The 12542-nt window shown below is 50.9% G+C and overlaps 1 protein-coding gene across 1 annotated transcript in view; it reads right to left on the reverse strand.

The window, feature by feature from the left end:
- Positions 1 to 5266: 5266 nt before the first annotated feature.
- Positions 5267 to 12542, reverse strand: part of LOC144507626 (angiopoietin-related protein 2-like) — a 9818-nt gene continuing 2542 nt past the window's right edge. The window contains exons 2-5 of the mRNA XM_078234781.1: positions 12216 to 12408; positions 8144 to 8337; positions 6990 to 7260; positions 5267 to 6188 (exon numbers count right to left, since the gene is read on the reverse strand). Of these exons, the coding sequence (XP_078090907.1) occupies positions 6004 to 6188; positions 6990 to 7260; positions 8144 to 8337; positions 12216 to 12408 (843 nt within the window). The 3' untranslated portion in view covers positions 5267 to 6003. The remainder of the gene's footprint in view (positions 6189 to 6989; positions 7261 to 8143; positions 8338 to 12215; positions 12409 to 12542) is intronic.

Consider the following 12542-nt stretch of genomic DNA (forward strand, 5'->3'; position numbering starts at 1 on the left):
CTTCATTGCAGTGTTAATGTAAGCCTCCTTGTGACTAATAAATAAACTTTAAAGTGTTAATCCTGGCTGGTTGGGTTTCCACACTGTTCGAAATGTTAATGCCTCTTTCTTGAGGAGAGAGGTTGTGTGAATCATTCCGTTTCTGACTACAGCTGTTGCATTCGCTCTCAAAATGGATAGTGTCCATTTTGTCAAGTTGTGCCATTCTCTCTGGTAACCCATTGCTGCATTAATCTGTAACGCTGGAGGCTTGTATCGGATGGGTTTATTGGAAAATGACAACCAGCAAGTGATATCATAGAATCCCTACAATACAGAAAGAGACCATTCGGCCCATCGAGTCTATACCGACCATAATCCCACTCAGGCCCTATCCCTGTAATCCCACATATTTACCCTGCTAATCCCCCTGATACTAAGGGGCAATTTCAGCATGGCCAATCAACCTAACCCGCACATCTTTGGACTGTGGGAGGAAACCGGAGCACCCGGAGGAAACCCACGCAGACACGAGGAGAATCTGCAGACTCCTCACAGACAGTGACCCGAGGCTGGAATTGAACCCGGATCTCTGGCGCTGAGGCAGCAGTGCTAACCACTGCGCCACTGTGCCGCCCATGTATCCTCAAACAGATAACATACAGGTTTGGAGACAGTCCAAAGATGTGCAGATTATGTTGATTGGCCATGCTAAATTGCCCCTTTACTGTCTCAGGGTGTGTATGTTAGAGGGATTAGACCATAGGAGCAGAATTAGGCCACTCGGCCCATCGAGTCTGCTCCGCCATTCAATCATGGCTGATATTTTTCTCATCCCCATTCTCCTGCCTTTTCCCCATAACCCCTGATCCCCTTATTAATCAAGAACCTATCTATCTCTGTCTTAAAGACACTCAATGACCCGGCCTCCACAGCCTTCTGCGGCAAAGAGTTCCACAGATTCACCACTCTCTGGCTGAAGAAATTCCTCCTCATCTCTGTTTTAAAGGAACGTCCCTTTAGCCTGAGGTTGTGCCCTCTGGTTTTAGTTTTTCCTACTAGTGGAAACATCCTCTCCACGTCCACTCTATCCAGGCCTCACAGTATCCTGTAAGTTTCAATAAGATCCCCACTCATCCTTCTAAACTCCAGTGGGTACAGACCCAGAGTCCTCAACCGTTCCTCATACGACAAGCTCTTCATTCCAGGGATAATTCTTGTGAACCTCCTCTGTCTCGAGGGCAGGGAATTCATATGGTGTTCGTGGAAGTGGAAATGAATAGGGTTGGGAAGCATTTTCTGATCAGGGCCAGTGTGATCTCCTGGACTCGTTTCGATCGCCTCAGGGGGTCGGAGAGGAATTTCCCAGATTTTTTTTCCCCATATTGGCCCTGGGGTTTTCACTCTGGGTTTTCGCCTCTCCCTGGAGATCACATGGTCTGGAATGGGGGGGTGGGGGTGAGCTAATAGGTTGTGATGAACAAAGCATCGTAGCTGTGAGGGACAGCTCGGTGGATAGGATATTAGTATGTAGATAGGCTGGAAAATTGGGCGGGGATCCTGGATTCAGGATTCAATCCTGGACCGGGGAACGGCGTGGGCTTGGAGGGCCGAAGGGCCTGTTCCTGTGCTGTATTGTTCTTTGTTCTTTGTTCTTTGGACCCTTTCCAAGGCCAGCACATCCTTCCTTAGATACGGGATTAGCAGGGTAAATATGTGGGGTTGTGGGGATAGGGCCTGGGTGGGATTGTTGTCGGTGCAGGCTCGATGGGCTGAATGGCCTCCTTCTGCACTGTAGGGATTCTATGAAATTACAGACTGACAGACTATTGGTTCAGAGTTTTACACTGGAAATTGTGCTCCATCTAAATCTGCGCTGCACAAATGTGTTGTGTAAGTTACACATAAAACGTTTAATGATTCACAGAGGTGACCAGCTTTGAAACTCTTAGCAGGAGATTCCCATTAACCAATAATTAGGACCTATAATGTTTGGTGTGAGCTTATTGTTTCCACGATATAATGTTGGCCACAGCCTTTCACTGGGATTTGAAAACCATGGAAAAATGATGGGAAGAAAATGAGTAACAATCTCCCCCCCTGGGTCGCAAACAACACGTTCTCCCGTCTTCACCCCAAAGCCTTGCATTGCCTCTTCCAGAGCAGAGAGAGAGAGGGGCCTCACGTTGGAAATACAAATCGTGGCTCGGCCATTGTGTCTGCAGGAGGACTGAGGCCAGGGAAGACATCATTTAACAATTGCTTACAAACACCAGGAACTGTCAGAAGGAATTTGGCCGATAGTCAGGGTTGAATGTAAAGCTGTAACCATGGCAGCCACTTCCTGTGCCGTTATACGTCCCCTCCCCGCTGACCCCCTTTTCATTTATTTTCTATTGTCCTGAACTTGACAGCAAACTCAACTCCATTGATGGGAGAATGTGAGATGCAGCAAGCATCCCCTCCCCCACCCCAGACACAACCCCAACTCTTACCCCTGTTGGTTTTTGGCCAAGACTCGCTTGCCTAGTGTGGCTTCCACAGGACGGAATGTTTCGCACTGAGATTGTCCGACGTTGAATGGTTTGACTCACTGATCCGTGCCAAAGCTCTGGCGTATATTACAGTATAAAGTGTTTTATTTATTCAGATATTTACAGTGTTTTTATATCACTCCCAAGTGCGAACTTACATTAAAACAAAACAGATTAATATTAAGGACGAGAATGTATTTGGTTTCAATAGGTCAGTTTTCTAGTAACTAGCTGGGAGACGTCTCCTGCAAAAAGATTTAGCAGATTATAGAATTTGACTGCTTCCTAATGATGAGCGGTGACTGGGTGGTGTCTCTCCCACCCCTCTCACTGTTCCACTCTAACCCATGTTGGTCATACGGAACGCTGGTGTTCAGCATAGAGTGGAACGTGGTTCATTACCTGGCAGGGACCTCGCTGACTGCTGATGATCATCTGCTCACAGCCTGTCCTGGAGCTGCACGGTTTGAGAGCCACCTGATGCCTTCTCTCCCTGAGCCGGCACGTACTGAGAGAGCACAGTGTGAGGTAGAGGAACAGGAGGTCTCAGAGAGGACAAAAGCAGCGATCAGAAGAGTTCTACTCGGGTTAGTAATGACGTGGAGGTGCCGGCGTTGGACTGGGGTGGGCACAGTAAGAAGTCTCACAACACCAGGTTAAAAGTCCAACAGGTTTATTTGGTATCACAAGCTTTCGGAGAGCTGCTCCTTCGTCAGCTGAGCCAAGGAGCAGCGCTCCGAAAGCTCATGATTCCAAATAAACCTGTTGGACTTTAACCTGGTGTTGTGAGACTTCTTACTCGGTCTAGTCAGGCAGTTCATTTTTTTTGTATTCATTCATGGGATATACAGACCAGCATTTATTGCCGATCCCTAATTGCCCTTGAAAGAAAGCAAAGCCTCCAAGCACTAGGCCTTATCCCTGGAGGGTTCGAATTGAACGTTTCTGCCCTGTCTGTATTGAACCTTGATTGGACCAGGCGGAGAGGATTACTGAGCTGGAGAGGGATCCTCCAGCATTTACGAGGAGGATCCCAGAAATGTCTGGGTATTGATTTCAGGAAAGGATTGGCAGACTGGCTGTCTTGACTCTTGAGAAATGAAGACTGACAGGTGGGTGGCACAGCGCCCAGCGCTGCTGCCTCACAGCGCCCAGCGCTGCTGCCTCACAGCGCCCAGCACTGCTGCCTCACAGCGCCCAGCGCTGCTGCCTCACAGCGCCCAGCGCTGCTGCCTCACAGCGCCCAGCGCTGCTGCCTCACAGCGCCCAGCGCTGCTGCCTCACAGCGCCAGGGACACAGGTTCAATTGAATGGATTCTGAGATTAATGATTCACCAGAACCACGCCAGGGCTGAAGAAGTTAAGTTGAAGCCAGGTTGTGTCGATGAGGCTGGGATTTCCAAGCAGATAAGACTAGAGTGATGTAATTGGGGTATTTAATCGGGGGGCTGGGGGATGGGGGGAGGGAGTGTATCCCAGGGTGATGTCAGGGAGCGTTTCTGCGCGCACGGACGAGGGGAAATCTGGCACCTTCGCTCCCCACCTCTGCGCCCCCCCCTCCCCGCTGCTTCTGGCCCCCCCCCCCCAACCTGCACGCCCCCCCCCTCCCCCCCCTGCTCCAGGTAGCCGAGGTTGGGGGCCAGCTATAAGTTTCCAATCTGAGATTGAAGAAGTTTTGTGAGGGTCCGTATTAAGGACAAAGGCAAGTCGATGGAGTTAAGATGCCAATCTGCCATTGAAAGTCAGAACAGAGTCAAGGGGCTGAATGGCCTCATCCTGTCCCTATGGTCCAAATGGATCTCGAGTAGTTACTCAGCGTGGATCTCCCAGTGACCATCTCAACCCCAAAATGAGTTTGATGTGCTGGGTGGGTGTGTCCCCGTGTGGGTGAGTGTGTCCCCGTGTGGGTGAGTGTGTCCCCGTGTGGGTGAGTGTGTCCCCGTGTGGGTGAGTGTGTCCCCGTGTGGGTGAGTGTGTCCCCGTGTGGGTGAGTGTGTCCCCGTGTGGGTGAGTGTGTCCCCGTGTGGGTGAGTGTGTCCCCGTGTGGGTGGCTGTGTCCCCGTGTGGGTGGCTGTGTCCCCGTGTGGGTGTCTGTGCGTCCCCGTGTGGGTGTCTGTGCGTCCCCGTGTGGGTGTCTGTGCGTCCCCGTGTGGGTGTCTGTGCGTCCCCGTGTGGGTGTCTGTGCGTCCCCGTGTGGGTGGGCGCGTGTTCGTGTGGGTGGGCGCGTGTCCGTGTGCAGATTGTAAAATTTCCTTCCTGCTGCTGTCTGAGTTAATGTAAAGAACCCAAAGCTGTGTCCAATAACCCGGAAATCGATGTGGATTGTGGGTTCCAGGTCATAGACGGATAGAATCCCTACAGTGCAGAAGGAGGCCATTCGGCCCACCGAGTCTGCACCACAATTCCACCTAGGCCCTATCCCCGTAACCCAACATCTTTACCCTGGTAGTCCCCCAACACTAAGGGGCAATTTAGCATGGTCAATCCACCTAACCAGCTTATCTTTGGACTGTGGGAGGAAGCCGGAGCACCCGGAGGAAACCCACGCAGACACGGGGAGAACGTGCAGACTCCGCACTGACAGTGACCCAAGCCGGGAATCGAACCCGGGTCCCTGGCGCTGTGAGGCAGCAGCGCTAACCCACTGTATCGTTCCAATTGGTCCCTGACATTTCCTTAATTGGTTGACTGGGCCTTCTCCGAGAATAGTTACATTTCACCTAAAAAAAAAAGACACTAATTTTAAAGTGTTTGGGACAGAATGAATTGTGTTAATAATCTGTCGCGTGTCCAGTCGAGTTCCCCCGGGGATGTCCGCGTGAGTGAGGGAAAGCTACGAGAGAGACCGGAATGTGAGTTGGGGAATTGTGTGGAACAACTCATAGAATCATAGAAACCCTACAGTGCAGAAGGAGGCCATTGGGCCCATCGAGTCTGCACCGACCACAATCCCACCCAGGCCCTACCCCCACATATTTACCCGCTAACCCCTCTAACCTACGCATCCCAGGACTCTAAGGGGCCATTTTTAACCTGGCCAATCAACCTAACCCGCACATCTTTGGACAGTGGGAGGAAACCGGAGCACCCGGAGTAAACCCACGCAGACACGAGGAGAATGTGCAAACTCCACACAGACAGTGACCCGAGCCGGGAATCGAACCCGGGACCCTGGAGCTGTGAAGCAGCAGTGCTAACCCACTGTGCTACCGTGCCGCCCTTCTGCTGTCTCTTCTGCGACTCCTTCGCCTCCGCGTCCCTGCCCTCTGGAATATTCAGTCAGTGCCGTAGAACGGGAGGATTATTCCCAGACTGCTTTAGTCTCATCAATAGATATTATACTCTCGGTAGGTAGTTGCGTTGTCTGTAACTTTGCTTCTAAAACTCACTGTATAACACACTAGATAAAAATATAAAGTGTAACATGCGGTGGGAGGGGTGTGACTGGAAGCCTGGATTGTAAAGCAGAGTGAATATATTACAACAATGTCTAATACGGACGTATCATCATCACCACTCTTTTTAAAGAATAGGCACCACCACGGAATTCAGCCCAGTAAACGCCGTCTTGGTATTTGCTGCGGTAGTGACCTCCTTTGTACCACACTCCATTCAGGTTTGAGTGGGCACAGGTATAGTACCACCAGCCGCCTTTCTGATAGTGGGCGCAGTTACCTTGGAAGGAAAGACACCATCGTTAATAGAAACATAGAAACTCGAAGCAGGAGGAGGCCATTCGGCCCTTCGACCCTGTTCCGCCATTCAATATGGTCGTGGCTGATCATCAAATGAACAAATTGTGGCTTCTTTTTTTTTTTGTTTGGTTTTCCTTGCACTTTATTGAGCATGCAGTGTGACCCCGGGGAACGCACCTACCCGAGAACAGACCCCGGGGAACGCACCTACCCGAGTACAGACCCCGGGGAACGCACCTACCCGAGTACAGACCCCGGGGAACGCACCTACCCGAGTACAGACCCCGGGGAACACACCTACCCGAGTACAGACCCCAGGGAACACACCTACCCGAGTACAGACCCCGGGGAACACACCTACCCGAGTACAGACCCCGGGGAATGCACCTACCCAAGTACAGACCCCGGGGAACGCACCTACCCGAGTACAGACCCCGGGGAACGCACCTACCCGAGTACAGACCCCGGGGAACGCACCTACCCGAGTACAGACCCCGGGGAACGCACCTACCCGAGTACAGACCCCGGGGAACACACCTACCCGAGTACAGACCCCGGGGAATGCACCTACCCGAGTACAAACCCCGGGGAACGCACCTACCCGAGTACAGACCCCGGGGAACGCACCTACCCGAGTACAGACCCTGGGGAACGCACCTACCCGAGTACAGACCCCGGGGAATGCACCTACCCGAGTACAGACCCCGGGGAACGCACCTACCCGAGTACAGACCCCGGGGAACGCACCTACCCGAGTACAGACCCCGGGGAATGCACCTACCCGAGTACAGATCCCGGTCTCTGTCCAGCGTGGTGAACTGTTTGCCGTTGTGCCAGGAGAGGGAATCTCCGGCGTTTCCGTGGTAGTGGCCCAGCCTCAGCCTGTAGTAGTCTCTCTCGGCTTCCAGACGGAAGTTGTCGTATTCCGCAAACACTCGCCTCCCCTGCCAGTCGTCAAGGAGCACACGCAACTTATAGTTATCCTGATTGGTGAGCCAGTAGATGTTCTCCAAACCCAGCCAGTACTCACCGTCTATATTACCGAAACCTTGCTGTGAATGAAAGCAAAGACTGTTACTAACTTCCCGTGGGTGCACGCGGAATATTGTTGCAAAGAGGCTGTTGGTGATTTGCCAGCCCAGCGTTTTCAGAATGATGACAGTCCCTCCCCTTGTGTGAAGTGGCTTGGATGTTGAATATCAGAACTAACGGTGGCACAGTTATTAGCACTGCTGCCTCACAGCGCCAGGGACCCGGGTTCGAATCCCAGCTTGGGTCACTGTCTGTGTGGAGTTTGCACATTCTCCCCGTGTCTGCGTGGGTTTCGTCCAGGTGCTCCGGTTTCCTCCCACTGTCTGAAAATGTGTGGGTTAGGTGGATTGGCCGTGCTAAATTCTCCTTCAGTGTACCCGAACAGGTGCCGGAGTGTGGTGACTAGGGGATTTTCACAGTAACTTCATTGCAGTGTTAATGGAAGCCAACTTGTGACACTAATAAATAAACCTTAAATTTTCTGTCTCCAATGATGATTGAGCTCAATGTCACCTTGTCACTGCACAGTCCCCACTCTCCCCCACAGCTCCCCCCGCCGCCCCCACTCCCACATCCCAATGTATCGCTTCATTCATGCAAACCTGTGGCTAAGCCTCCATTTGTCTTCAAATGCAGGCATTACAACATGACCTATGACCTTAGGCGTATCTCCCACTCCCTGCTTCTGCACCCCCCGCCCCCCCCCCCTCCCCTCCCCGCACCCCCACCCTGAGCTTTACAACATTCTGTCGTGTGAAAACTCCTTCATTTTAAAATGCGGGTTTCCCCAGGAGACAATGCACACTCGTGTTCACCAATTCACGGCCAAACGTAACGGGCCAGAAAGGGGCTTGAGGCCAGAGTGTTGACCAGCGGTGGTCACCCTGTCCCTACTCGACTAACCTTGTAATTCTCCCAGGTCCTGAAGAAATTAACCGACCCGTCTTGCCGTCTTTGGATAACTGTCCAGCCGCCAGGATCTTGTTGGTGTTCACACCATACCTGCATCAGGCGGTTAACGGTCCTTGGTTTGATCAGGTAGATTCCACTGGATTGGTGACCTTCTTCAGAAACCTGGAGACAGTCTTTCCAGGGACCTGGGTCAAGAGATCACAAGGCAAGTCACTGAGCTTCAACACTCCATCCTTTCCATTTTCCCAATCTTCATTCTCCAAACATGGCAGCAAAGCAACTGTTACCCCCATTCCACCCGTGCCAGCGACACGGGTTCGATTCCCGGCTCGGTCACTGTGCGGAGGCTGTACATTCTCCCCATGTCTGCGTGGGTTTCCTTCGGGTGCTCCGGTTTCCTCCCACAGTCCGAAAGACGTGCTGGTTAGGGGTGCATTGGCCGTGCTAAATTCTCCCTCAGTGTACCCGAACAGGCGCCGGAGATGTGGCGACTAGGGGATTTTCACAGTAACTTCATTGCAGTGTTAATGTCAGCCTACTTGTGACACTGATAAATAAACTTTAAAACTTGTAAGCAGTTAGAGCAGGGACAGGCCATTCGGCCCATCAAGCCTGCTCCGCCATTCCGTAAGATCAAAACTGAGCTGTTTGTGGCCTTAACTCCATTTCCCTGCCTTTTCCCGTAACTCCGGAATATCTTGTCAATCACAGCCTTGAAGACAGTCACTGTCTCTGGGGAAGAGAATTCCAAAGACTAATGATCCTCTCTCTCGAGAGAGAAGAAGTTCCTCCTCCTCCTCCTCTCCGTCTTAATTGGAAGACCTTTTATCTTTAAACCGTGCCCCCTGAGTTCAGTTGTTGTGTTAATGTCAGTGGACAGGACACTGTGAGAGCTGTGGGAACAGCTGTGTTTGACGGTTCCATGTTATCTTTAGTGCTTTTCTGTGACGGTGTGGTCTATTATCACAGAAAATGTGTCTTATAGCTACTGACGCCAATTTGCTTTGTTATCTGGAACCCTGAGGGGAATTACCAAAAGGTCAGGAAGCTCCCATCTCTGCATGGAGGTAATGACCAGCCATGAATCTACAACAAGGGAGAATTGTAAAGTTCCAACACATTTAAATGTTGCTTTGATTTCAGACATTCGTTAAGACTACCTGTTCCTAAAGAAATACATGACCAGACCCTAATGTAAAGGGAATGTTGGCATTTATAGCTAAAGGAATAGAATATAAAGGTAAGGAAGTATTGTTGCAACTATACAAGGCATTGGTGAGGCTGCACCTGGAGTATTGTGCACAGTTTTGGTCTCCTTATTTGGGGAAAGATGTAGTGACATTGGAGGCAGTTCAGAGGAAGTTCACTAGATTGATTCCAGAGATGAGGGGTTTGTCGTATGAAGAGAGATTGAACAGTTTAGGCCGACACTCTCTGGAATTTAGAAGAATGAGGGGAGATCAAATTGAGGTATACAAGATGATAAAAGGTCTGGGATAAAGTAGACGTGGAGCGGATGCTTCCTCTTGTGGGGCATTCTAGGATGAGAGGTCACAGTCTTAGGATAAGGGGCAGCAAATTTAAAACAGAGCTGAGGAGAAACTACTTCTCCCAAAGAGTTGTGAATCTGTGGAATTCGCTGCCCCAAAGTGCGGTGGATGCTGGGACAGTGAGTAAATTTAAGGAGGAGTTAGACAGATTTTTAATTGGTAATGGGGTGAAGGGTTATGGAGAGAAGGCAGGAAAATGGGGATGAGGAGCCTATCAGCCATGATCGAATGGTGGAGCGGACTCGATGGGCCGAATGGCCTCATTCTGCTCCTATATCTTATGAACTGATGAACAAACTTGAGGTTGTAACTTGAAGGGGAGTGGCATTGAAGCTGTGATGAAAACCCTTTCATCTACTTGCTGAATGTGGTTGTCCTGATACTCCGCTCCCTCCGTCCCTCACAACGCCTTTCCTTTTCCGGTACTTTCCACCCCATGGGCTGAATGTCATCATCCCGATTTTTGGAGGAGCAACTTTTTAAAAATTCACTGACTCGGATCAAAATGGAACCTGCAACATTGTGGTTCATGGAATAAACACCAGGGCGGCACAGTGGTTGGCACTGCTGCCTCACAGCGCCAGGGTCCCGGGTTCAATTCCCGGCTCGGGTCACTGCGGAGTTTGCACGTTCTCCCCGTGTCTGCGTGGGTTTCCTCCGGGTGCTCCGGTTTTCTCCCACAGTCTGAAAGACGTGCTGGTTAGGGTGCATTGGCCGTGCTAAATTCTCCCTCTGTGTACCTGAACAGGTAAGACGTTTAACAACACCAGGTTAAAGTCCAACAGGTTTATTTGGTAGCAAAAGCCACACAAGCTTTCGGAGCTGCAAGCCCCTTCTTCAGGTGAGTGGGAATTCTGTTCACAAACAGTCCAACGCCGGCATCTTCACATCTTACCTGAACAGGTGCCAGAGTGTGGCGACTAGGGGATTTTCACAGCTCCGGTTTCCTCCCACAGTCCAAAGATGTGCAGTTTAGGTGGATGATCCAAGCTAAATTGCCCAAAGTTGTGTAGGTTAGGGGTTAAGGGTTACGGGGATTGGGTGGGGTGTGGTTAGGTGCTGAGTCAGTGCAGACTCAATGGGCCAAATGGCCTCTTACACTGGAGGGATTCTATGATGTGCGTCTTTAAGATTCCACAAAATGGGGGAAGTATGAAGGAATGTTTGGGTTTAAGAGGAAGGATTGATGCATTGACAGAAGAAGCAGGAGGAAGGTTCAAGTGGCTGCCACAATGGCTCCTTATAGCAGAGGAGCTCACTGAGGAATCGAGGTTACTTTGAAGAATATTTTCCACCTAGTCGCGTCTCTCTGCACCTGTTCTTGAATCGTCATTGGAATATCGGAATTCTAGATGATCGATATCTATCTAGTCTGACTGTGCTGGGAATCACATCATCCAATGAGAATGGAGTGATCGATCTCTATTAATGAGTCTACGTTGGAACCAGGCAATGGGGTGAGGGAACCCTGAATGGTGCAGAGCTTTGGGAATCATGGACAAACATTGCCTGCTCCTTCCCAGCTCATTCCACTCCCCTCACATCATTGTTACGTCCCTCAGTTTGAAATGGTAACTGTGGTGGACCAGGAGTAAGTTCAGAGGGATTACTCGCGGCACAGGCCATCGGGATGTGGTGGACAATGAAATAGTCAGTAATCGCCTAGTGGAGGGATGGAAACGGCATCGACACCACAGGTTTACTGAGACCTGTCACAGCCAATGTATTCCCATGTCAGGATAAATCCCATCACCCAAGGAAGAATGGGTCCCCAACCCCCACCCATGGGATCTTCACTCTTCCAGAGGGAACCTCAAGGGACAGAAGCTGGAATTCGCTCAGGAAATGTCAATCTAGAACATGACTTTATGATGAATCGTGACCCTGGGATCGGACAACACACTCACTCTGCTGATGGGCAAATCTAAGATGGAAGCTGAACGCTTAGCGGCACGGTGGCACAGTGGGTTAGCACTGCTGCCTCCCAACGCCAGGGACCTGGGTTCGATTCCCTGGCTTGGGTCACTGTCTGTGTGGAGTTTACATGTTCACCCTGTGTCTGCGTGTGTTTCCTCCGGGTGCTCCGGTTTCCTCTCACAGTCCAAAGATGTGCGGGTTAGGTGGATGGGCCATGCTGAATTGCCCCTTGGTGTTAGGGGGACTAGCTAGGGTAAATGCATGGGATTGTGGGGATGGGGCCTGGGTGGGATTGTGGTCGGTGCAGACTTGATGGGCTGAATGGCCTCCTTCTGCACTGTCGGGATTCTATGATCTATGAATTCTTTGTTCAGCGACTGGGAATTTCATGGATTACTGGTAGGCAGGGTTGATTGGTTGCAGTGGGGTTATTGAGCTAAACGATCTTGTAAACTGTGGGGATTTCGGGAGTTTATAAGGGATGTCTACCCATTGACTACCAGGAAATGGTGGGTTTAGTGATTCTGGTGGGACCAGATGTCTGAACCATTGAGATGTGTCTCTCTGCGGTGAGTTAGAGGTCAGAGTTCACTCACCAGCTGTCTTGGTGGTTGTCAGCATTGGGATTGTGGTGGGTGGAGGTTGCTCTGTCCTCTTCAGCCTGTCCTGTGCTACGCCGAATACCTGATCCCTCAGTATTTCATTGCCAGAAACCAGGCTCTTGCTCCGGTTGTTGTTACCGTTCAGACTGTTGGGTATAGCAGCGACAAGCGGTGGCTGCCCTGGAGCCTGTTGGTAAAATACACAAACCTCAGGGAGAGACTTTTACACAGAATCAATCAAACATTCAACTGGAAGCACTTCATTCCTGATTAACTCTTGCCATCTGTTGCAGGGAAGCCGCTCTGAAGTGGAACTGAGGG

Source organism: Mustelus asterias, chromosome 19 (assembly GCF_964213995.1).
Source record: "Mustelus asterias chromosome 19, sMusAst1.hap1.1, whole genome shotgun sequence".
Lineage (NCBI taxonomy): Eukaryota > Metazoa > Chordata > Chondrichthyes > Carcharhiniformes > Triakidae > Mustelus > Mustelus asterias.